This window comes from Barbatula barbatula, assembly GCF_947034865.1.
Source record: "Barbatula barbatula genome assembly, chromosome: 7".
Classification (NCBI taxonomy): domain Eukaryota; kingdom Metazoa; phylum Chordata; class Actinopteri; order Cypriniformes; family Nemacheilidae; genus Barbatula; species Barbatula barbatula.
The window spans coordinates 17,281,621-17,308,616 of NC_136770.1; the positions used below are offsets into that span (position 1 = coordinate 17,281,621).

The 26,996-nt window shown below is 35.2% G+C and overlaps 1 protein-coding gene across 1 annotated transcript; it reads right to left on the minus strand.

The window, feature by feature from the left end:
* On the minus strand, positions 1 to 25,000 carry ghrhrb (growth hormone releasing hormone receptor b; the record flags this gene model as incomplete). Its single annotated transcript, XM_079461006.1, has 13 exons — positions 24,625 to 25,000; positions 18,633 to 18,738; positions 9,222 to 9,329; positions 5,412 to 5,512; positions 3,682 to 3,779; positions 3,387 to 3,516; positions 2,326 to 2,479; positions 1,889 to 1,949; positions 1,543 to 1,612; positions 959 to 1,053; positions 562 to 691; positions 269 to 310; positions 1 to 183 (listed from the first exon to the last, which is right to left on the minus strand). The coding sequence occupies exons 1-13, from the start codon at positions 24,703 to 24,705 to the stop codon at positions 1 to 3; spliced, it is 1,359 nt and encodes a 452-aa protein (XP_079317132.1). The 5' UTR covers positions 24,706 to 25,000.
* Positions 25,001 to 26,996: the final 1,996 nt, after the last annotated feature.

The following is a 26,996-nucleotide window of genomic DNA, read 5'->3' on the forward strand; positions in this document are numbered from 1 at the left end:
TCACACTGTCGAAACACTGTTTTGGGGTTCAATGAAGGGCAGCTCGTTGGGACTGGATTTCTCCAAAACTAAGATTTGTGTGACTGTGCTGCTCTCATTAAAAAGGGTCCGTCTTCTCTTACTGTATCTCAAATAACTTTGCGTCTGCCACTTCCACAGCCTCTTCTTCAGTTCTGCTTGTACCTGAAACAAACAAACAGGTATGCATTCAAAGCAAATAATACAGTATTTCCTGTAGACACAATCTTTTCTAAAAGCTGTAACTTACCTCTCCATTGAGAAAACAGTATAACAGAGCCACGACAAAACCCTTACATGTAACAGAGAAATCAGTCTCAGTATGGTTGAATAGCAAGCCCATCTTCTCTAAATAGCACTAATATTAGTTCATACTTTATGTTGACAGAAAATAATATTTCAAAAGTCTTCATACTTTTTTATATACCATAACCCAATTAAACAAATAAATTTGAATTACATTTGTAACTTTTAAATTAGATCATACAGCATTGATTCTCTGTGAGAAGAATTTTATTGTGGGGTATACACACACACACACACCTGAAAGGGGCCCAGGCCGAGCTCGAGGAAGTGGCGAGCTTTTTCTCCTGTGTTCTCTGGCAGAAAGGCAAACACCATGTAGTGCATGCCAAACAGAGGTATCAGGAAAAGAGTAGATTTGGCCAGTCTCCTTAAAGTATATAAATAGTTGAGCATTATTTCACATCAATAACAAACATACTCTAATGGATCTATAATGGATGTGTGATTTTCATGGAACTGTAACTATAGCAGCTTCTGTACAGTATGTGTATTATTTTTTTAAATGATTAAACATTCTTAGCAATTTATTAATTTTACATTAAAGTACATCATTAGTATGTTTGCATTCAGCAAGCAATGAACAATTGTCTTAACAGTACTGGTGTTATTTTACAGTGTGTACATAAGGACTAACATGAAGTGGCCGGTATCATTATTGCCTCCCACTCCTGGAGACTTCAGCTTCTGCACAAGGATCCGTATCACATTTATGAAGATGATGAAATTGATCTAGATCAGACAAAACAGGATTGATTACGGTATTGTATTATGTTCACCAATACATTGTGATGTACAAATAGATATTACATGTATACAGTATTTACTGGAGCCCAACGGTTTAAGGCCACTTAGGAAAGTGCTTTAATTTTCAATTTTTTCCACATATTTATATATAGTATTACTTTTACAATGTTATCAAAGAGCTTGTTCTAAAGCAAATCTTAATGAAAGCAAGACAATTGTTTGTAAAAAAATAATTTGTTAAGTAAAACGAATATTTAATATTAGTTATTTATTTCCCATCATATTCTAATGTAAACTTTAGATTCAGAGGGAGGGTCTGTATGTAACCCTGAATATTGACAAAGATATTGATTGTGCAATAGTAATTGATGGACAAAATGAGTCAGATATAATCACAACTAGAGCAAAAAAGTCTTATATTCACATTCACATATTTTAACAAGTAAAGGATGCTTTGCTGTAATTCTCCCATACCAGAAGAGACACTGTGATTGGTCCTTTGATAATCCACCAGAAGTAAGTGATATCTGTGTCATCCCAGCACCTTCAACATTCACAGTTTACAAAAGCTTATGATTATTTAGAAGTAAGCCTGTGTGACTGAAAAATAAGCACACAGCTTTGGAGATTTATTATAAATAGTAAAATCCTACACAACACATATGTGTATCACATATTTTTGGCTAATATTGTTCTATAATATAGCAGTACACAATTGTAGAAAAATACATAATTGTACGTATCAGAATTTTCCTTTGCATTCATTGAAATAATCATAATATTCACAAGCTATAAATTAGAAATCCTAATGAAGTCTTACGCTCTGTTGTCAAAAAAATATCTTGCCAGAACCCAGATGGTCAGTATTATTGTTGGCAGTCCTGAAATATTCAACAAACAGTTCCTTTACATAAGACATTGCATATACTTTGACAAAAATTATGATTAAAACCTTTAGATCTAAAATGCGATATTAGATTCCCTATAAAATTACCCTAAGAGGATATATATTCCATTTGATGCCTACAGGTGTCACTACTGTAACATAACACAAACAGGCACACAATCACTCGCTGTCACTACTTGTGGCACGCTGAGTTGAACAACTGTCTGAGTGCTCAAAAATCTTTGAATCTTAATTTGATTAACCTTAATTTTCCTTTTCAACCCTTTTGGAATATTCTAACTGTATGTCTTAAAGCATTACCTACAAATATTTCATTCGTGCCATTATTCTGTTCCAATTACCTCACTTACCCCAACCAATAAGGATGTACCACCAGAAATATTTCTTCTGCGAGACAAATGTAAGAGCTAGAAGAGTCTGGAGATACATTCCCTCGACGAGTAGCCAAAAATAATTAGCCAGAATGCTGAATTGGAAGAAAGCAACTGCTGCCTTGCACGAGGTCTGAGGAGGAAGACATTCATATTTCATCAAGATGTACATTTATCTGAGAGGTCTTGTTCCACAGAAGACACAAAACACATCTACAAGCTTATGCTGAACATGTTAACAAAACAAGCGATTCCCTGAGAAGTACTAGAAAATAGGGAATTGGTTGATAAGAAAAAGGATAAATGAATTGGGAATTTGTTGATAAGAAAAAGGATAAATGAAACCGCTGTGCAGGTGAGTGGGGAGGAAAAGTGTTAGCTTTGTACAGAGGCCGCTGTGTAAGAGATGGATTTTTATACTTCAAAGACTGTTTGTGAGATCTAGCGGAGGCAGACCTTGAAAGAGTTGGCTCTTCGGTTGTGTTGTGTGATACGTTCTACTACAGTGTTACCCGAACTTGCCTAGGTACCTTGTCTCAAATACCCTTTAGTCAACACCAAAAACATGTTTCATAATCTACAGTATGTTATAATAATATCAATAAAGTGTCTCAGTAAAAATCACAAATTAAAAAATCTACAATTTAATGTTTTATGCATTTTAATAGTGTTACTACTTACTGTTTATATTGGCAACAGTACGCTTTACAATCTGTACTGTGTGGTTAGCCAGTTTCTTTGTTAACAAAATACTGACAAAAGCAAACGCATAACTACACAAACTAAAATGGCAGTGATATGTATTATATAACCTAACTTTCTCTATAGAAAATATTGGTTGCTCTTGACAAGTCAAGGTTCTACAACAATAAGAAAAACCAATGGACCTTAAAGTTTCTCCTTTCTCCAATCGACAGAAAGGGAACCTGAATTTATATACATATATCTGAGTGTAGATTAAGAATGGCCTGTGATGTACATGAAGACCCTGGATGCTCCTACATTAATAAATTCTGTAGGTGACAGCTGGGGACACTCACTGTTGACATGAAGCAGTGGTCCAGATTTTCTGCGAAGAGAACACCATCTTTGATAAAGATTGCACTGGCTCTCATGATGAAGGACACAAAAAGATTCATGTGAATGTAGTTTCTGGTGCAGTGGAATTTCCTGTTTTGGAAAAAAGTAAAACAGAGTACCAGACTACAGTATACAGTATGTCGCCACTTCAGTTTGGTGGACTTCAACTGTGAAACCAAGCCTGTAGCTAAATTAAATTCATAAAAATTTGTGTAACCATGAAGGTAAGATTAACTTATCTAATATTTGTATTACCTGAAGGCCGTAAATACAAAGATGGCCGTGATGAGGGAAATCAGAGAGGTAGCATAACCTGCAGTGTACACCTGCCTGAACGTTGAGTAGTATGTTGTCTGGAACAGAGGGAAAAATATCAAATGTAGTAAAAGAGCCCTTTCGACTGGTATTTGAACATAGTTTCTTTCTTATAATACATAAATCTTAAGACTTAAAGGTCCAGTGTATGAAATTAAGCGGCATCTAGCGGTGAGGTTGCAAATAGCAACCAATGGCTCACTCCACCGTTTGCCCCTCCCTTCCAAAGCACAATGGTGACTGAAACAGAACTGAGATGTTATCATGTATTCGCATCTTTGATGAAGGAGATAACATGTTAACAAAACGCGCTCTGTAGAGCAGTTTGTCTGTTTAGGGCTACTTTAGAAACAACACGGCGATGTACAAGTAAGGGGACCCGCGGTGTATGTAGAAAGAGCTCATTCTAAGTAACAAAATTTAAGGTCTTATTACACCTATCAAAACACAGTTACTATTTGTATATCATATTGCACTTCAGTCAATAGATCCTTTAAAAAGAACACATTGGAACCTACATTATTGTGACCGGTCATCTGGAAGCTACATTTATCTCATTACCACAGTGAAAATAAATGTCATATGTATAACATTTTGAATAAACTTTACTCACTTTAGTCTAAAGCCTTAGTGCACTAAAATGACTTTTGTGTTGCAATCTTAAGCAGATAAATGTCAAGTGATGTTAAAATCTATATTATAGATGCATCTATAACCTCATTGCCCCTTCCTTTGATGCAAGCACAGGTGAAAGTCTTTATGAATCGAGAATTTAAATTGTAGCGATTACATTTAGTGCACAGGAGAGGTTATTATGCTATTGTGTGACTCATTCAACTGCTGTTAATTAGTTTGTTCACATTGGGAACATGCTCCTCTATTAGCCTAAAGCTTGTTTGTGTGTGTGTGCGTGTGTGTGTGTGTGTATCAGATCACATCATTCTCTTTATTCAATATGATCTGTTTTCTCATTACCATTTGACTGTGGTCTACTGCCACAAAAGCCAAAGATTGTATGAATTGCATGAAGACATTTTTTTGGTGGTAATAAGAATTTGCTTGTACCCATTCTCAACTAATTATTTGAAATTATAACATCTGTTGGGTTGTAATGGGTAATAAAGTGAGAGAAATGTTTTCAAAGGAAGAGCTAAAGAGATCATACATTTGAGCTTAAAGGAATACATTTGTTCATTGAATTACTCTCACTTCAAACGTGTAAGACTTTCTTTTTTTCTATTACATAAAAAGAGACAATTAGCTGAACGTTTGTATTGTTATTCGTAATCTTCTTTGCTCCATCTCTCCAATTCACATATTATTACCATCATTTACACGTGTCTCATAACTTATTGCAATACTTTGTATTATAGTAAATATATAAATGTATAAGTTCTTTTTCTTACATACATCTATTTTGAGTTTAGAAGATGATGATTGTGATAATAGATTATGATAATATAGTACTTGAGTTATACAAATTTAATGGTCCTTTTTGGTCACTGTTCACTTGCATTCATTGCAATTCTTTATTCAGGTAAATGATTCTTTCAAAAAATGTCATGGGGTAAATTTAACACAACTACGAAAAGGCAATGGGTTAGTTTGGATCTCACAATTAGGGTGTGTCAATGATAACCAACATGAGCTGAAAGGATTTAAATGTTCACCTCAGTCTCTGACTTCACTTCCTCCGCAATCTCACAAGCATGCTCATAGGATGGGTAGGCTTCCGTCCAACCATCTTTAGTGCAGGTTCTGAGTATGTAACCTGCATTAAAACATTATTGAACATAAAGTTCACAAACATTTTCTTGGATAAAAATGTTCTTGTGTTGAATGAATTTTTCATAAGATGGGAGATTTATTAGTTTGCTGCATAAATGATAAAAGCATACCTTCTTTATAGAACTGTAAATATAACGCAACACAATATTAGCCTACACTTTTTCATAATCCATAATTTTTCTATAATGTGATAACAGATGTACAGAGTACTTATTGGTCTCTGTAGATTGTTTGGAAAAAACAAAGATTGTTACAGAAGTCAAGTCCCAGACTTCATATGAAACAAATACTAAATATACAGTCACATAGACAGCACTAAGGACTGAGGTCCCTCTCAGCAGCATTTCACAGTATAGGGATTGTATTTTTATTAGACTGCTTATGTGTGTAGCTTTGGTTACTTTTTATGTCATGCAGATATGAGGATAGAGACTTCAGATGGACAGATCTGATCACTCAAGGTTATATTCAATGTTTTTATCTGCTTGCTCGGGATATGAGGCTTGTATCAAGAATAGATCATAATGAAGAGATTGTCCCCCACAGCATATGGAGATGAAGATACGGAAAGCTATGGGAACAGGAATCAGCCATACAGCTGTAATAATTGACATGGTAATTGGGGATGCAAAGAGGAATACAAAAATTACATTTATTATATGAAGCAAAAGCTCAAGAGACCCGTTTCGGATAACAGCCATTCAATCGAGCGATAACATTCAAAGTGTTTAGGCACTGCAGGCGATTGGTAGAAAAACTAATATAAATATACTGTTCTTGAAGCTTAACTAGAGCATGGTGTTAGCAATGCAATAGAAAGAGTTGCAATCACACATATAATATGATTATAAAATTATTAATAATAATTTCCAATATTATTAATATTGTCCGATATCAGCCTATATCACATCAACATACAGAATATAAAATACAACATATTTGCAATTGTTGGCCTATGATGACATTTGTGTCCGATTAGGCATCCATGATCAAGATCCATTCTACATGTGTATGTGCAATGATATAGATTTTATAGATTTTCTCCTATGAAGCATAAAGGGACAGAATGGACAGAATGGATTAAGGTGACTATACAGACTATACATAGTGTTTAAAATGTTTTAGTCACCACAAATTTTCACATATTAAAGGCAAGGATAGAAAAAAGTTTAGAAAATGTTTAGCCTATAAACCTTTTTTAAAAATGTGTCAAACAAGGGTAAAGCGAAAATCACTGGAGGATTCTCCATTCCTAATGTATTCTGGTTTGAGAAAAAGTAAAATCTAAAAAGATTAGCTTCTTCCTGAGAATTATATAATGGAAAATAAAAAAATTGAAATAAGAAAAACATCAAATGAGCTATAAATATGCTCATTCTTCTGGCACATTTCAATTGGACTATAAATCAGTAAACTATGTATTGACTTGACATTACAGCTAACCTATAGCCTCTGGTTTTCTCACCTACACTTATCTCGACCATTCTGAGGGCCTCTTAAGTGGGTGGTTTCGTGCTAGCTTGCCAATGGGAGTTGTTTCTACCCGCTGTTTCTAGCATTAGCATAAACCAAAGTTCATCATGCAAGTCTCACTCCCTGAAGTCACAGTGGGGGAAGACAGACCAGTAAAGGTCTGACCGCTGCTGCTTTCTGTGGTAGAGGTAGTGTATGAGGCATTAGCTTAGGGGATTCTGAGAGATTTACAAGAACCGAATAACATCGCTAACAGTTTCCGTTGAAATGCTTGCTTTAGACCTCTTTGATTTTTTCATCATTTCATCACTTGGCACATGTTCAGCAGGATTTGGAACACAGTGGTGTTTTTTAGCCTGCGCAACCTTTCTACCTCTCTTTGGATGCTCAAAAGCCCCAGTAGTTATGCTCACTTCATGAGTTTAAGGAGATGATAAAAAATACAAATGATGTCATCATTTACTGTCCTACTCACTATCATGTTTCGAACTCTTTCTATTTTTCCATTCTTTTCATTCTATTTGTCTATCAAATAAATAATAACAGCCTAGCACTTTACAGTAAGGCCCCATTTTTTAACCACATTAGTTAACAAACAGTATGTATTATTAGATTTAACATCAACTTAGATTTAGTATAGGAATAAACACTTATTGTTGGCCATGTCTGGTATTGTTACTACGAATTTCTAAACATTCCACATTTTCATTTATTCAACATTTTCAAATAAATCCAAATAGAAACTATATTTTATTTTAAATTTGCGAGAAAAATTGTTAGTTGTTTTAAAATTATAATTTTACCTAAAGACACACCTATAAATAGTAAAAAAAATTCAATACTATTCGTTTTTCATAATTTGCAACAATTATGCATTGCAGATAATGGGAGTCTAGAATGTTAACACAAAATGTAAATGCGTCACGCGCTGATTTGGTAACACAAGAGACTGAGCTATAACGTCTATGTATGCATTGTATTCTGTTAAAATTCTAAGCCGAAAACAGTTTGAAATCGTGCCGTGTGAAGGCAGTCTCACATAGAAACATAACTGTAACTGTTTCAGGCCGTGCTTAGAACGGTTCAGCACGGATGTGGAAAAGCGCTGAAAAAGATTGTGTTACCATGATAAATGCAGAATATAAACATTTACATTTACGCATTTGGCAGATGCTTTTATCCAAAGCGACTTACATTGCACTATCCTATACATTTATAGATATCTGCCATCCCCTGGGATGGAACCCACAACCTTGCATTATTATTACCACTGAGCTACAGGAAACGTTGTGTTGGCCTGTTTATTTGGATAAGGTAGAATTGTTATTAGGTTATTACAATATAAGGTTATTGTACAAAAATGGTGCTATTATTTTTAAGTACATTTCATCAACTTAACATTTTAAGTTTTTAAATGTTTATGCATCAGTATCTCACCACTGGGTGAAATTTTAAACAGGAAAGCTGAAATGATCTGTACAAACAATTTTTCTGTACTTAAAAATGTAAGGCAGCATTTTTATAGTGTTCTATATTAGCACAACAGGCATCTAATACCTCAAAACTGTTTTAAAGGCAATTTGTAAGCTGCCTCTTAAATGTAAATGTCAGGATAATGATAAGGAGTTTCCAATCTGTAAAAATTGGTAACAATTTCCTGTAGACAGCTCTTACAATTCATCACGTGTACAATTAATTTGATCACATGTTATGAAGACATTGAAGAACAACTTTAATATCTTCACAACCCACAAAAAACAATACACTCAATGTCCCATAGCAACAGTTAGCAGTGTTTATGATATCCGGATATTCAGAGTTTACACACCACTCCTGATTTTTCTGTGTGTGTGTGTTTGCCTTGTCACTTTTATTGCCCTGGGCTGGAGACTGTTAAACAGTTTGTATCCTTTTCCTCTCCAGTCAGTTTGGTTGCAAGAGTGCAACCAAGAATTACATTCTGGTATCGGGTGTATATTATGAAAGATTAACTTTTGTTATTTTTACAGTGGTCTAAAAAGATGTCATGTTTGACATATACACAGACCGTCTCTAAAGATTGTCATAATATTGCCTTTGTGGTCTGCACAGATTAAAAGACCACCAGTGCGAGAATAACCGGACCTCATTTCATGTTATTCAAACGTGTTTTTGTTTTAGTTTATGTATTCCTTAAAATAGAGCGAAAAGAACAAGAATAAAAGAATACAGTTGTTTACCGTGATTTTTTCGGAATAACTGAAACACTTCAGAACATGAGACATTGACCTCCTGTCCGACTTCTGCTCTGTACCAGCACCAAAACTCATCTTGCTCGGTGCGACAGCCTGAAAAAAAAGTAATATTTGTTCAAACATAATTATAAACATAAGGCACATATTACAGTTTGCCTACTGTACCACAAGCGCGTTATTTCGGTTACCTGACAATTTTTTTTACAGTGTACACTCTGAAAGCAATATAAAAGAACACCAGCAGAATGTGTGCTCTCAGAATAAAAAGAGAAAATGGCAGAGAAGATGTTTGACAGGAGCACAGTAGATGGGCACTGAGATGGTAAGAGAGAGCGGGAGAGGCCATGGACACTCTGAGAATTTAAAAGAAAGCTTTGCATAAGTCAGGCATCTCCTCTTTTCATGGGAGATCTCCGACTCAGGAATAAAACCACAGAGACAACAGAAGCTGAATCAACAAAGAAGATTTGGAGTATAATGAGAGCCACAGGGATCATATTAAGACATGGCTATATAAATATGACTGCCACATCTACGCCACGGATCATACTTCCCTTCTTGCTATCTATATTCTCACTACTATACACACACATCCACAAACTGATGTGTAAAAAAACATGTTTTCAATTGAAACTGCTGAATTAGACAACATTCTGTAATGATGTCTATAGATACGGTGACCTCATTCCAGAATGGAAAGAGTGGAACCTAATTCTCAATCTGGGAAACAGTTACAGAGTAAAAACTATTGACACAACTAAAGCCTGCATCAAGTTTTAGAAGCCAAAGAATTCTTCTGACTTAACTTTTTGATAACATATAGATGTTTCGATCTGGTATAGATCTGGAAGCATAGAACATTATGGACACATCATGCAGAACTTAATCATTTACTCAACCTCATAAAACACCATATGACTTTTAAGTCAAATGTGGCCATGGATGTCAATTGAATTAAAACCTTAATTTTCATTCTGTCCACACAGCTGGCTTTAGAAGACTTAGAGCATCACAAAGCTGGCTTGAGATGACTTGGAGTTGTATGGACTGATGAACTGCACTAAGTGTGCATTTACGGTGCCTTCTGGGAGCTTGAAAGCTCCTGGTTAACATGTACTTGTACAAGAGCACATTCCTCAGGGCGGAAAAATCTTCGAAAGTCATAAAGGGTTGGAATGAGATGGGGGTTAGTAAATGACGACAGAATAGTCATTTTATTGTAACTGTTCCCTTAAGTACCACAATAAAGTGGAATGTCACAACAAAACAAAATTAGTTTTGTACAATATAGCTCGATATACTAGAATAACAGTTGGCCAGACTGGGGTATGTGAGATGGGATGGGTGTTGGAATAGTCTTTTATTATTGCTCAAATGACTTGTGTACACCCAATGTGCCAATGTTGTGTGACAATCGCCAAAATGTATGTTTCAACACTTGTGTTAACGCTTCTTGATACTGTAGTTACATTCATTTCAAGTACATTATAATAAATAATCATAGTAGGTAAATATGACAAGCATCGTTTACAAGCAAGTCATCGTTTACTCGCCCTCATGTCATTTCAAACATGTATGATTTACTTTCTTCTGCAGAACACAAAAGAAGATATTTACAAATATGTTGGTAACTGAACAACTGAATTGTGTCCACACAATATAAGTGAATGGGTACCACCATTGTTTGGATACCACCATTGTTTGGATACCAACATTCTTCTAAATATCTTCTTTGTGCTATGCAGAAGAGTCCTATTTTAAAGACACATAGAAGAGCTTGGAAAATGGGGCACGAGTGACCAGGCAAAGTCAGGCTTATGATGGTCCCTACAGAAACGTACACTTTGAAGCCATGATGTCACCTCATTAATATAAGTTTAATCAAAGACATGAAAGAAACGTTACAGATATATTTTTTATGGGAAGGCTATCCTGTGTTCTCTGTTTTTAATGGCAGGATAAGGAGAGATAAAATATGAATGTGTTTTTCCTTGAAAGTTTGAAGATGTACAGTTTTATCATGCCTGTATATAAAAGACATATTTTTGTAGAGTAGGCACTACATCTTTTAAAGTGGACTCTGCTTTGGCATGAGGTTAGGCAATTCTATAGAGCTCTAAAGAAAACAGATTGGAAAGATAAACATCATTGACGTCAACTGTCAGAAAGGCAATCAAATTGAGCCGTATAGCATAGCTGGCGATGAACAATTTCACAGATAATTCAACCTAATATAGTGAAACTGCTGTAATCTCAGAGCTCAATGACTGCTCAGTGGCATTGAAGACATCTGTAGTTTATGGCCATGGAATAGGATTAAATGGTTTTGCCTCCTGTGTTTGTATTCATTCAAAACAATGTCGCTGATGTGATATCACTGTCAATTACATTAAAAATAATATTTAAATATTTAGAAAGGTCTTATCATTCCCCCTTTATCTGTCTTTTCCTGTCCATTTTACTGTGCTGTTTTTTTTACAGAGACTGTCTATTACTGTTTGTGTGAAGTACAAGATTGTGGGAAAGGAGCCATGGAGAAAACCTAAAAATGTTAAAAAATCTGCCTGTTGTGTGGTCAGATTTTTAATGGTAAGATTAAAAAAACATAAAACAATGTTTACAAAAAATACAAATGTTAATTCAAACTTGTATGCAGTACAATTCTTAAAGCATCTGCCTGCTTTAGCAGTCAATCACATATAGCTATTATATTCATTTCATTCATTTATTTATTTACCAAGCACTTTTACACAACTGGTAATTGAATAAAGTGCTGTACAAAAATATTGTTCCATTATTTTTATTAGTTTGAATTATTATATGTTTGAAATGCATACAAATATTATATTGCAAAATATGTTAAGTCATAAGAAAACCTGGAAAACTAAATTATTTATGTTCTGTGACTGCAGCTATTCATATTTTTTTCAATAATATTATCTTTTTCATATTATACTGCAAGTTGCTTTGCTAAAACGTGAAATGTAAAAAGCGTTATACATGAAAAAAGCTCCATGCATATTAATGAAATTGAACTGAATGAAATATTCAAACCAATCAAATTTTACCACATGAAGAGGATACTTATCTCACCGATGAAGGTGAGGAGAAAAGGGCACTGTGTGTAATGTGCTGTGTAAATACCAACAGCAAGGCGGAAAAGACATTTAATGTTTATCCGGGAGACGTTGGATGAATAGAATCTAATCGTAAATTCGGTATGGAGCTCCTCTATCACTTCCCGTCAATCTTGATATGCTATAAAAAGGAAGGTTGTGGTCATCAATGACTTTTTCCGGCCTTTACTCTTTTGTCATTTGAATGCAGGGACATACACAATGTAGGTGATATCTGTCTGATTACCATAGAAATTACAAGTTTGCTGAACAGCTTTAAAGACACAATGTAGAGATTCTTAATCTTTATGATTCTTCTTATCATTTTTGTCCGATACCAAATGATCTGAGCAATCTTATCCACATGATTTTCAACTTCTATTCATTACAACATGTCAGCAATGTCACCTAAATCATTTAAAGAACATCAGAGACAGCTTTGACTTTCTAAGTTATGAAAGAGCCACTTCTGAGCAAAAACATTCCCTCTGGGTACTCAAGTGTCCTTTCAATCTTGAGCACCGTCATTTTCCTATTATTTCCTATTTTTTTATTATTCATCAAACCCAATATTTTCATGCAGTGGTACTAAACCACCCACCTGATTGACCGACCGCAAACAAGTGGCCATTGAGGTTCTATGCACAGCTTCTTTCTCTCCATAACATTGTATCAAGTCCAGGCTAGTCTTTCATAAATCAAATGAAGCGATGCCTGCCCTCCTCCCCTCCATAAGCTCAGTGTTAATTATACTCTATGTGGAGCAGGAATCAGAGCAGCGTGGGCTCCCATTATAAACTCGGGGCTCAACACTTCCACCTGCACAGATTCTAAAACCGACACACTGTAAAAAACTCTCAATATGTCTGCAGCACGCTTGCTAATGTTACCACAAGATGCCTGATTTACTGGCACATCAGTTTATGCTGCCAATTAATATAATGTATTGGTGTTTTACCCACTCTTTCATATTCAAACTATGCAAAGTTCAATTATTATAATTTTAACAGTTCACAGATTTATTTTTCCATGGCTGAGTATAATCTGAGCAATCTTTAATGCATTATAACTCGTAACTTTTTCTATTCTAATTTAGTTTGCCCCACTAACTTAAATTAAGAAATACCTTTTTTCACGACCACCGAGTCTGCTTTTTCATTTGCAGACCTATTTGCAGGTTTCTGTAACAGAACTTGCTTTTCCAAAGAGTCTCTGGAGAAGCTGGAAGATATTAGGACATACACTGCCGACGCTTTTAGAATAGTGCAATTTTATTGGTGTCCCAGGTGTTGCCCTTTCACAGATCATGAGATGTGATTGAGATCTCAATTATGTATCAACTTTGTATTAGATGTCTCTCTTAACATGGCTTAGGATACAAAGGAGATGACAGTTGACAGGAAGCAAGTGAATGTGTATAAAATTAATGTAGATTGTGACTAAAATCATTTGGATCTGCAATAAATGTTTAAATAGGAAATGTTTTTTATTAAAATATATTTTTTTATTAAAATCTTGGTTATAACCAAAATGGTTATATTTTTTAACATTAGTACACGCATTAGCTAATCTTTTATTGTGTTACTTCTGTAAAGCTGTAGAAGTATTGTTTATTGTTCATGTCATATTAGCTAATGCATTAACTAGCATTTTGATAAATTCAACTTTATTGTTAAAGGTCCATTAATTATTTGGAGGATCTATTTACAGAAATGCAATATTATATACATAACTATGTCTTCACCTTACATGACGAAGGGTTATGTTTTATTACCTTAGAATAAGCTATTGCTATCTACATACACGGTGGGTCCCCTTGCATGGAATTTACTATGTTGTTTCAGAAGACACAAACTGTTTTCAGAAGACACAAACTGCTGTACAGAGCTACGATTTTGTAAATACGTTATCCCTTTCAGCAAAGATGCAAAAATGTGATGACATCTATTTCCTGTGAGAGCCACCGTAGTGCTTCAAAAGGGAGGGGTAGAGTGAGCCATTGGTTGAAATTTGCAACCTCACCCCTAGATGCCGCTAAATTACATTCACTGGACCTTTAAGTGTGACTAAATCTTTAATAAATATTCTTGAATCTTGATTTTAGTATCTTGGCAATACTAATACCCTTTGTAGCAGAGGTGCAAATTCTTCATGAGAACACGTGGGAGGTTTAAGTAAAAGTATTAATTTGCTCTCTATTTATTCTAAACAACAAATGAGATATTAAAAAGATTTTTCAGGTGGCCTAATGTAGTCAGGGTACTTTTATTCAAGCTGAACATTTTTTTTACGTGAATAAAAGTGGTTATGCGTGTGTATATTTAATAAACAAGCCTGAATATTATTTGTGTCTCAGCTGCCCTGCTTCAGGAAGGAGTTGCGTTCAAGTGCGGCAGCAATAATACCATGTGGGTCTCCAAGCTGGTCCAAGAAATTAGATTAGATGAAGGTTGTAAAGAGGTCATCAGTAATTTAGACTGGCACCAGCGGGTTCAGTAGTTTTGTCACATCACCTAATGTGAGCGTTTAACACACTCTATTCATTTAAATGCCGTGAAATGTATTTATAAACCAGTTGAATACATCACACGTGTCTAGGTATCTGGTCATTTACGTATTAAATGCTGATTGCAACATCTTCTTAAAATACCACATACTGGCAAATTGGTGATAAAAAAGGAACTGGTAACAAAGTGCTAAATCCTAAAAATCTTTGTTGAACAAAATCCTAAAAGGCAAAAAAGGCTAAATCAGAAACACAACCTTCAGGTCCTACAGAGGTAGGTGGATCTTATCAACCATAATAAGACTTTAAAAAACTGATAAACTATTTAAACATAAATTTTCCACTAGGTTAACTATGTACAGAACCTCAGGGGAAACATTAACTATGAATCATGCTTGCGTGCTGTTTATTTTTAAAGCTGTCTGCTTTGTTTTGTCCCATTTTCAATTATGCGTAAGTGCATTTCCCAAACTTGCATGGCAAGTTATGGATGATGCAGGTGACTTCTGCCAACTGAAAGTTTAATTAGACAGCCTGCGAATGTCCACGTAACCTTTCATATCAAAGGCGAAATAATTGATCGCTGTCAGCTATTTCACTCCAATAAGCCAGGTGGCGCTAAAGAGCAATGAGTTTGCTGTTGTTTTAGTAATAAACTGAGGGTCTTTGTGAACGTCTATTTATTGAATAATTTAAAAGACTTTTAGTTAATATTGGAATAGTTAACCCAAAATTTGCCCCCATTGGCTTTCCGTAGTAAGAATTACTATGATCAAGTCAATGGGATCCATTTTGGGTCAACTATTCCTTTATTATTCCTTTTTACTTTACATTATGGTGTATATCCAAATATGATGAACACTTACCCTAAACAATGTGACAATTATCTTCTAAAACAGTAATAAAGATAAAATACAAATAATAAAGGTTAGCACATAAGTATTGTAGTATAAGTAATACATTGTTGTACAGAACCGGTGTGCTTATCCGTGTGTTTATTGCTGGTGAGTTTGTAGTCAGTTTTTATAGGCATCCAATGTTTTTGTTCTAGTGCATTATGGCAATGAACATTTATGCAGAATATTCACGGGCAGTTTGAACCAGACTTTGAGCATCTGAATCAGCTCATTGAATGTGTCAAGCATGTTTGATAATAAAAAAACTATAGAGTAGAGTATAGCTTCAATGAATTGAATAACTGTTTAACCAAAGTACTGAAAGACTGTACGGCAGAGCAACTGTAACAGTCCTTTTTTGCAGTTAGCAAACTGTAATTGTTCTATCCAAAGCCACACCTCCTCCACCTGAAGGGTGAAACACTAAACGCAATGAGCTATTGCCCGGTGTGGAGAAAATCTGATTTTTAATGTTGTTTATACAGTATGTCTGTGTGCCGTTTTAATATGCATTATGTGCCAATTCATCATTCAAAATCTTATGGATTGAAATTACTCAGATGTTCAACAGTACATCAACTTTACATACCAGTAAAGATGTGTTTGGAATGGATGACGCATTAGCCTTGCTTGAGTGTGGTGTTACATTCAAGCTATTTTAATGTTTGAAGAAATGATCACAGAAAAAACATGCACAAATGCTGTTTTGATACTCAAAGATGAGTTAAAGTGACAAAGTTATCGACTACAGGAGGACTTTAAAAATTGGAAGAAGCCACACAATGTCCTCCCCTAACTTTATATTGCAGTGAAAATTAACCAACACATCAAACAAAGCATTTTAAGGCACTTCAGTGAGTTTTTAATGCACCTCTTAAATATGCTATATAAACCATGTTCAACCGAAAAATTTCATATACAACTGTAGCATATAAACGTATCTTTCAACCGGCAAACACACTCACGCATTTACATTAGAAATGAGTCATTATCCTTTGATCAGGGTGAAAATACAATAAGGAGTCATATCGATTCCTTCTGCTGATCCTCATCAACAGCCAGAATTGAACAGCTTCCGTTTGAGTAACTGCCTTTAATCTTCTAAACCTCTACACCTGATTACTTCCTATAATTGCCTTTGGCTGACCTGACCAATATTGGAAAGTGTAAATCCTACTTTTCTTTAGAATAAGACAAAGTGCGCAGCAAAAAGAAACAAAGAACATGACATGATTGTTTGGTTGGACATTTTGCCACTCAGTGTACACTTTAAATAAAAACACTTGATATTTACAGATTTCAGAGGATTTGTAGTTTAAAGATTTGCCAAAATTATTATAACATATCAATAGATAATTATTCTCTTAGCAGTGCAAGGAGACATATGACACGGCTGAAATGAATATTATGGTTCGTTTTAGATGTAATGCAACGTTTATACACGAATTAAGGTTAAAAAACGCTGTATTTTCCACATACCATGCATGTTTGCATCTCCTCTTTGTCCCGCGTCTCTGTAACGCACAGATATTTTACAAAGCTCATCGATCTGAAAAGCGAGGTGAAGTATGATTGGCCATTTAACCAATGCGTAGTGATTGGTCGAATACTGTAAGCGTGTGACGGAAATGTAACGCCTCTTAACATATTCGGAACATCGGGTTCCAAAGCAATTGTACTGACAGGTGATAAAATGTCATCGGTACCCCCCTATATCAATTCGAGCCCGATAAATGAAGATGATCAAGTCGATATATCAACTTTGCCAGAACGACTTGAGCAGTATGTACATGATTGGTAAGGTTTAATTAAAAAAAAACATTATGTTAAATAGCTAAACTATACAAACTGTTTTACCTTTTACAAAGACTATAAACAAACAACCATATACATCATACAGAGTTTGTGTGAGAGAGAAACAAGTTGTACTGTTCTGGAATAATATTGTAAACAAATGTAACCATTCGTTTTTAATTGTCTCACCTTTTGGAAGGGCAAACAAAGAGGCTTTCTTTTTGCAACAAAATACACAGCGTCTCCACAACATGGCTGCGGCGGTGATGATACGATGAGAATTACAAGTACGCCCACCTTACTTGCATATAGATTAGGGCGGTCTTAATCAAATCATACCACGAAATGACGTACATTCGTGGGGGTGTGGTTACATGAGGTGTTTCTGCACAGGTCTGGGTGAGCATTCGCTTTTAGATAGAATGCATCTTTGTTCCGACACATTCATATTTCAGAAAAACACAAGCAACATATGACCCCTTTAATCGAGCTAGCAAGGAGCGAAACTATACATGTCATAATTAAAAATCTGAAATCTTTACAACCTGCCTTCATCAAACTTGAAATTGCAACCAGTGATAACACCAGAGAGAATACTGAGTTTTACACATTTACAGACCTTATACTTAACCAAATACTAAGATAAAAATATGAATTGCAACTAACTGCTCACTCCCACCCCTCCCTTTCGAAGCACTACAGAGGCTGAGAGAGGATTAAGATGTTGTAAAATTTTAGCTTCTTTCCTGAATGAGATAACGTTATTGTCCTGTAGAGCAGTTTGTCTGTTAAGGGCTACTGTAGAAACAACATGTCAACATGGAAACAACACTCCATGCAAGCAGACCCGTGGTGTATGTAGATAGAAATAGCTCATTCTAAGGTAAGAAAACAACACTTCATTATGTAAGGCCTAAACACATAGTTATGTATATTATATTGCAATTCTGTCAATAGATCTTCTAAGAAATTACATAATTGACCTTAAAAATAATAATTTGACAATAAACATAAAACGAATAATTAAGTAATTGATAATGAAGAGAGAAAATCATACAAGAATGGTTCAGATAAGCAAGCTCACCAGTGATACTGTGGTTGTTGGCCTCTTGTCTTTGTGTGTGAATGCATTGCTCTTGAGCCTTCATATGTTCAGCCACCAGAGCACATGCTGGATGAATCGTTTCCACCTACAAATCATAATAAAAATAAATACATGTTTAAGGCAGGGGAAACTGCAACCCTTATTAAGAAACCCTGCAAACCCATCCACGCCCATCAGAAAACTGAATGATGAAGGACATGTTCCCAATTTCAATCACTCATGGTTAAAGCCAATTGACCCTTGAAATCAGAAAATAAAATCTTATAAAAATATACCCAGGCAAATGTGTGAGTGCAATATGATTTCAAATCCATCATGTTCAAATTTAGCCACATAAGAATATTTTCTCTTTCTGCAGCAAGTACCCACGCACCTTTTAAACCTTCCATTAATTTTATTTTTATTCCAGAAAGGAAGACACATTAAAAACATTCCCTATTGTGGTGGAACAACTGACTGAGATGTATAAGAAAATGTATCTGAAAATATATACTGGCATGCCTGCTACGTAAAGAAATCAAAATATATTTTGATGAGATGAATTCTCAGTAACATAAAAAATGAATAAAGGCTGAAAAAAGAGCCTGTCCTAACACGACTCAAAGGTTGTTTGTGCACGTAGTTTACTACGACAAAAGTTCACGTTTTAAATGTAAGCGCCCTCAAACGGTTATTATGAAAATGACCCCATACGCCGTTTGGTGTGTTTTGTATCTTCATCTTGTGTTTTAATTCATTAAATAAAAAATTTGCTCAAAATGCCCGAATATGTGTTTATGTGTAATGTGAATACAGTTATCACAACATTTTGAAATGAAAATCAAACCACAACACATGCCCAAAATGTACATTTTATAAGGACAGTAGTCGAAATGTTTTAAAGTTTAAAGTTAAGGAAACAGACAGAAAGATTAAAAAATGTGGGATGCTAAACCCGTTTATCTTTTCACATCTCAAAAAGGGAAACTTGCCTCTGTTTCACCTCTTTGCTGTATAAAAAGGCTTGTAATAGCCGCCCACTTATTCCTGAGAGGAATGATGCAGAAAGTCAGAGGTGGGTGAATGCTAATGATCCGATTAAGCCTGGGGTTATGATGCAACAACAAGTACAAACAGGTTCAAAACTTTATGAAACAGATCTACGCTTCTAAGAAAAGAGGAGAATCAGTATATTTCTGTGAGGTGAGTAATTTTACCTTAACGGTGAATTGTTTTAATTCGTTTAAGAGGAATGCCTAGAGGCTGAGTGTATGTGTGACACAAGTCATCCCAAGTGTAAATCGAATTAATTGTATGACGTCGGTATTATAGTAAACAGACATCATGTGGACTATATTTACCCAGTGGTTATAATGTTTATGTTCTTTAGCCTGACACCAGAGACTCGGGGCAAAATAAAATGTTATAAGACCGCAAGGTGATGCAGTTAGAATGAGAGTTTGTGTAAATGTGTTTACAGCTGTTAGTGTTTAGAAACGCCTGAGTGTTTGTGTGTCTGTGTCTGGGAGTGCTTCTGAGCGCTTGTGTGTACACATGAGCATATACGTACTTATGAGGGCCAAACTTTCGAAAACGTCCTGGGCTGTGTTTCCCAAAAGCATTGTAAGCCTAAATTGATCGTAAAAACTAACATAAGAATGATCTTAATATCTCGGTCTATACCACAAAAGCATCGTAACTTAAGTGACGTTAGCACTTGAAAATCATCGTAGATCGACGAGTGCTCTGGAGTAGTAAATCCCTACCTGCATCGTAAGAACACAGATTTATGAGGTCACCTTCAGGACACCAAAGAACTGCGCTTAAACTTAAATAAGCCTATGTGACTTGTTTTTATTTATTTAGTTTTTTTGTTAGTTTAAATATTTAAACTAAATTAATATAAAATTCAAAATAATAAAAAAGAAATGACTGAACATACATTAATGAAGTAAAGAATAACAAAATATATAGTATGGGCAAGTTATCGGTTCTAACAAAGGATGCATGTTTGTTGCTGGATTGTTGTATTAAAGTTACTCGACATTTCGTCAAAAGAGAAATGGTCAAAATGCTTACTTGGTGGTTGTTTAGTGCAGCCATGATTTCTTCTTTGAGACTTGCAGGAACTATCCTCTATTATTTAGAAGAACCATGTTATTAAAATTGTTAAACCTTATATATTACACACTGCCTATCATATGTTCCAACAACTGCAGAAGGCAAAACTTAAAGAAACCGAATGCCTGATTTGCTGAGAAATTGGATTGATTACCTCTTACCTTTATACTCCTCTAATTGAAAGGTTCATATTCATAAAGAACACACTTTGTGCATATTATAAATAAATTGCTGGTAATGTATTGGTACAAAAAACATTTAGTTTGAAAATTGTTAGCCTAAACATTTTGAAAACAAGCACGTGCTACGAAAAAAGAGGCATTGTATAAGGTGACATTTCAGCACCTGTCAAACGAATTGTGACTCATAATTACTTAAAGCACTGTATGTGCAGTCGTGTTAAGTGCATTTATGTGAAACGCATGAGAAACGATGACGAACGTTCGCAAAGTGGCTCATAGAAAACTCTCTAAAGTGCTAAGATCCATCGTTATCGGGAAACTCAGCCCTGATAAATACAGTAAAATGTGTCGAAATCTAAAAGCATTTTCAATTGCCTTTACTAATTAAAAGGCTTAAAAATCTGCCAAATCATGTTTTGCTTTATATAAGTTGCCTGGCATGAACTACTTGCTGTATACTGTAGCTTGATATGAACTCTACAAGTTATCCGTACTTACATACAGAACAAGTTTGTTTGAGTTGTGAGAGAACATATTATAATCCAGAACAGATGGTAACACTGTTGGTTTCAAGGCCCTCTTTTCGCCTGCTGACAGGTGAGATAAGAGAGGAGAACGGAGATCTGAGGTTCAGGAAGTTTTCTCAGGTAATTTGCATTCCAGATACTAACAAGGTGATTTTCAGTGCTGTACTAATTAGGTAGCAAATAATGCAGTTGGGTGATATTCTTTGCACAACAATATACACTGTAAAAAGCAACCCGTAATTGTACAGAATTTTAATTTTTTTTACCGTTACAGATTTTATATGTATTTTTTTTATATGGTCAAAAATTTTTAAATTACATGAAAACCGGGGAAACCGTGTACTTTAACAGGGAAACTTTATATTTTCGTTTATTTCTGGCACCCCGATGTCAGAAAATTTATTTCAGTTTAGTGTTAGAAATACAGTCAAAAACTGTAAAATTACAGACCAAGACCGCAAAATTACAAGAAAAAAGGGGAAAACTACATATACTACATATTACATATACTTAAATCTTGTAATTTTACAGGAATTGTTTTTTTATTTTATGGCATATTCCTGTCATTCCAGCTGACAGAAATGTCTTTTTTTTACAGTGTATATTTTAAAAATGCAAAAGTTAAGAGCTAACCATCAGTCTGATTAATCAAGCTTAAAGGGATACCGCACCCAACAATTTAAATTCTGTCATCATTTACTCACCTTAAAACCTCAATAAGACATACTCAAACCATGTATATATAAAGACATTTATGCAGGTTTGGAACCTTCATGACAGTAATTCAGTAATTCATGACAGAATTTTCATTTTTGGGTGGAGTATCCCTTTAAGGCAAATGGGCAGTAATGAAAAATACATAACATTACATGGTTTTTCAGCAACTTGAGTAAATTATGGCAATACTGTATTTAAAATCATTCAACATTGGGCAAACTAATAGAATCTTCCAAACTAGATTGATTTTTTTACATTCTGCACAAACTATGAGTCATTCTTACATATAAACCTTGAGGGGATCAAATATTTTATAACGGTCGTATTACACTTTAGTGTTAAAAAAAGATACAATCTATGCTTAAAAGGATCGTAACTACCCATTCAGTTCTATTTTATGGACTGCAAGGGAATGGGTACTGTCAGATAGATACATGATATGTGGATACAATTATGGTATGAATTTACAAATAATTAATTGTGTAGTGGATAGTGTCGTTCATGGGTTGTTCTGCAGGATTGACTGACAAGACAATGTGGTTAAAACCACTCACTTCTATTGAATGGTCACAAAACCAAAAGGATGCCCCTAAGCTAAGGACTTAGATGTCTGTATGTGTGGTCACCTTTTTGTTTTAAATAAAAATGCAATATTTAGAGTACGAAAAGACATAGATCTGTCCATTAATGCCAGCAATATAAACTTCTGGGGAAAGCGAACATATAACATCACTGTATAAGTAGAACCCTATCTTCTTAGACTCGCATTGCATGCAATCTACATCGCATTGCATCCTGTCCTCTCACCGATACCACAAATCTCTCTGGCATTTGCTCAAGCCAAAGCTCATCTGTCTAAGGACATAAAGACAGTGTGAGAGGAATAGTAATGAGCCCTCTATGCAGCATCACTCCAGCAAATGTTATTTAAGTTGCAAGGCATAGAGTTGCAATCGGGGTCCCAAGGGGCATGAGAAAGCAGAGATGTGTAGACTGAAAACCAGTTGTTCCCCTCCAGCACTGGTGACATACCTGAGCTATACCGTGCTTTAGTTTGATTAAACTGCATCCCACAGGAAGACATGCCATTGCAACCGTGTGGCACTAGCGGACCCCAAAAGTCTCATATCTCATCCACACCAATTATGAAACAGCTGCTGATAGACAGAATTTTGGTCTGATCTCTATATTTGTCCCACGCAGATTTGCAACATAATGCGGCATGAAAACATTGGAGTTATCAACAGCTGTCTCAAACAAAGCTAGCCAAAGCTGAGCCTTTAAAACATCCTAAAGTTAAACACCTGTTGACTTCAATGGACTCTTGAGAAACTAGTGATCCGATTACAAATATTATAATGTTCAAAACAGAAATAATGGATAAAAATGACTGACAGATTGCATCCAGTGGACACGGAATATGCTCATAAACACAACCATTATAATAGGAAATGAAGTACTATTCAGGAAAGGAAAGTCATATCATTAGAGGGCGAACCAAACAACAAGTACATTTAATTACCACATTGATTTGTTTTCTTATTTGCGGCCTGTGTTACTCAGAAATCCTGATCAGGCTTAGTATTAGCTAGATGGGCTGGTTTGACAAGCCTGTTTAGAGAAGCAATAATTCGGCATGCATAATTATGATTTATAGATAAGTCATTGTTTTTCACTGAAAGTTGACATCAAAACATCTTAAAAAGGAGGGCAAGCTCTCGTTTCTCAGATCAGGTCAGTACAGCACTAACCACATCAATGTCTGTGGTATAAGCACTTTAAATATAGCATGGAAGTGAACTCTTGAGAATACACTGGCTATCAAACGGCATGCTTTATACGAAATTTCTGGTGCAGTGATGGCTTTTAAAATAAATATTTATATACAGTCAATTCTCAACCAAGAAAATCTCTCATGCATAGATCCAAATGTATATTTTAAAACACTTATAACACTTATAACATCTATGATGTTTTCTGTTTTTCTACGCACAACAGGAGCCACCTTCACCATAACATCTTAACGTCATTTTTCTTCCAGAGATGAGATTAAACTTGAATACCGAAACCATTGATTGTTGAATAACGTGCATCCTCGTACATCATCATTTTACACAACCCTCTATAGCCTATACACTTGTTTTGTGGCTGTTTTTTAAACTTTCACATATACCTTTTGGAATGTGTGACTGTTATTTTAGACATTTTTACACTATCGTGCTGGACACCGATACTTTTCTACAACAATTCTGTCATCAATTCAGTCTATATTGAGTTAGCTGCGCAAAGTGAGTTCTGTGAGAATGCAGCGTGCATAAAAGCGTCTGTCAAAAACATAAATGTTTATTATTAAGAAATTATGAAACAACGACAAGCATTCTTAACTTAAAACCACACATGCGCACACCCAGACAACACACTATTCTCTCATTATTGCCAACTTACTTCTTTCCAGGTGATCTGAATCCACAAAGTCAGTAAAACGGCAGCCAGTTTTGAAGTTGACAAAGCTCTGTAGATTAACATGATCAAGACTCCGGTAAGAGGAAATAAGTTTGTCTAGCCCAAAAACCCGTAGCCTCTGTCAGATGTGGACTTCTTGAATCACACTGCGCTTTGCTGTTCAGCCCAAACGCCCAATCCTACATTATGTCTAATAAGCTCATACAACTTGTAATTAAATCGTGTGAAACTCCTTCTAACAGGCTGTAAACACGACGTCGCTAGACGAATCCAGCGCACACTGGGCATTGGAGCTGTGCGTTTGGAGAAATGTAGCCTACTGGAAGTCGCGCCACCCCTTTACGCACAAACGCGCATCAGCTCACCGAAACTGCCGGTGACCGCACTTATCACTGCATCAGATAATCACAGACATTTTCGAATCAAAACAAGGAAAAAAGCAAAGGTGTACATGTTAGAAAACTGACCGAGTCTGACACACTGACATTTCTAGGTTTACATCTGTCTACGGAACGATTGTCATAACTGCTGGAACACAAATAAGATATGAAATATGATGACTTCAGAAGAAGGTTCTGACAGACGTCTAGTTTATATTTAGTTTAACTCACAAAACATTTCTGACGACATAAAGAAGACTTGATGTTGAGTAACAAGTGAATCTGTTAATTGCATTGATCTTTAAAACGTTTTGTTTGCTTTCTTTATGTCTATGTTTAAAGTAAATACTTTGGACAAACAAAAACAAAGACTACAAGATAATCGTTTTGTGGAATATTCATTTATATAATTTGATTTAGCCTTTAGTTTATAGGCATCACGAATTTCAAACGACAGAACTATATGAATCTACAGGTTTCTGAACTGTAAACCGGGCATGTGGGAATTGTTCAAAATTGGTAAACACTTTTATGAGGCAATTTAAGATTATTACACACAATTTAGCATTTGCAGTTTATGAGGTTTCTCCGACTCACGGTGAGACATTAAAGTGTGATTAGCTAAACACAAGGGTTTCTCATATCACAATAAATTTTGTAGGCAAAGAGTGTAGTTCCATAACATAATTAGGTGTTGTTGGTACACGAAGCACCAAGGACGTTCATTTTAATACATGAGATTGGGATCTCCAGAGACATTTTCAACAGGGAAAGTCAGCACTTATCTTTGCCTTGAGCTTGTTCAAATCTAGGCCTATCCAGGAGATGTTTGAGAAACTTAATATGTTAATACATACAAATTAGTTTTGTACCATTAAACACAGCAAAATGTGCATAAGGTACTTGATTATGATCACTTGATTATAAATGATTATTTTACAGGGAAATTGAGTACATTTGAGTCAACACATACAGTAATATACATTTCTCAACATAAGAAGAGATTTTATGTTGTTGCATCATATTGGGCAAATTTAATCCAAGAATTCAGTAAAAGCAGTAAAAGCAATGCGAAAAAAGTATTTTGATAGATTCTTGCTTGTATAACTTCTGAATTCCTCTGACTGCCCAAAATCAGCTCCAGCGGTTAAAAGGTTTTTGTGCATTCAAGCTAAATATCACTGCAGGGTTTGGCTCCAATTCAGATTCACGAATGATATGCAACGGAGGATGAATCCACTGTCCTATTTTAATATCCTGTGGTCATGGTGAATGTGTATCCCAAACATAAGGATACATTCTTATCTCATTCAAATATTGGATAAAATGTTTTTGAGGACATTTACCCAAATTAAATTACCCATGAATAAATTAAGTCCATAAAGTCTCTTTGAAATAAAGCATATCCCAAACGAACAAATGAAAATAATGTGGCTTCTTTGAAATGAACTATTTTCAGGTAACAAGGTTAAAGGAATGTATTAGTGGTTCAATGAGATCACAAAGCTCTAGTGGGAAAAGCTCAGAGCGAGAGTCCTTCATCTTCTCTCAGTAAACCGGTCAGTTAAACTATTTCAAATTACAATGTGAAAATTTCATATCGTTTAAAGGCTCTGTTATCTTATCTGTAAATATATATATATATTTCTTTATTTAGCAGATTTCATAATTGCCCCATTTAACCATTTTTGTCATTTCATTGTGTGAATTGCAATTCCCTGAAGTCTATTGGTTGAAAAGGCAAATCAATTGAATAAAGAAGCATGGCTTATCACATTTAACTTGCGGTTGTTTAGCTTGGCTAGAAAACAACACATTGTACATATATACATGATGTTCTCCTCCAGCCGGGGGGAAATATTATCCTACCAGGACAACAGCCCCCCATTGCTTCCAGCTGCCTTGTCACATGAGAAAAAATAAGGAGAGAGACACAGTGGACTATTAGTCTTAAGGAAAGATGGTCAGAAACAA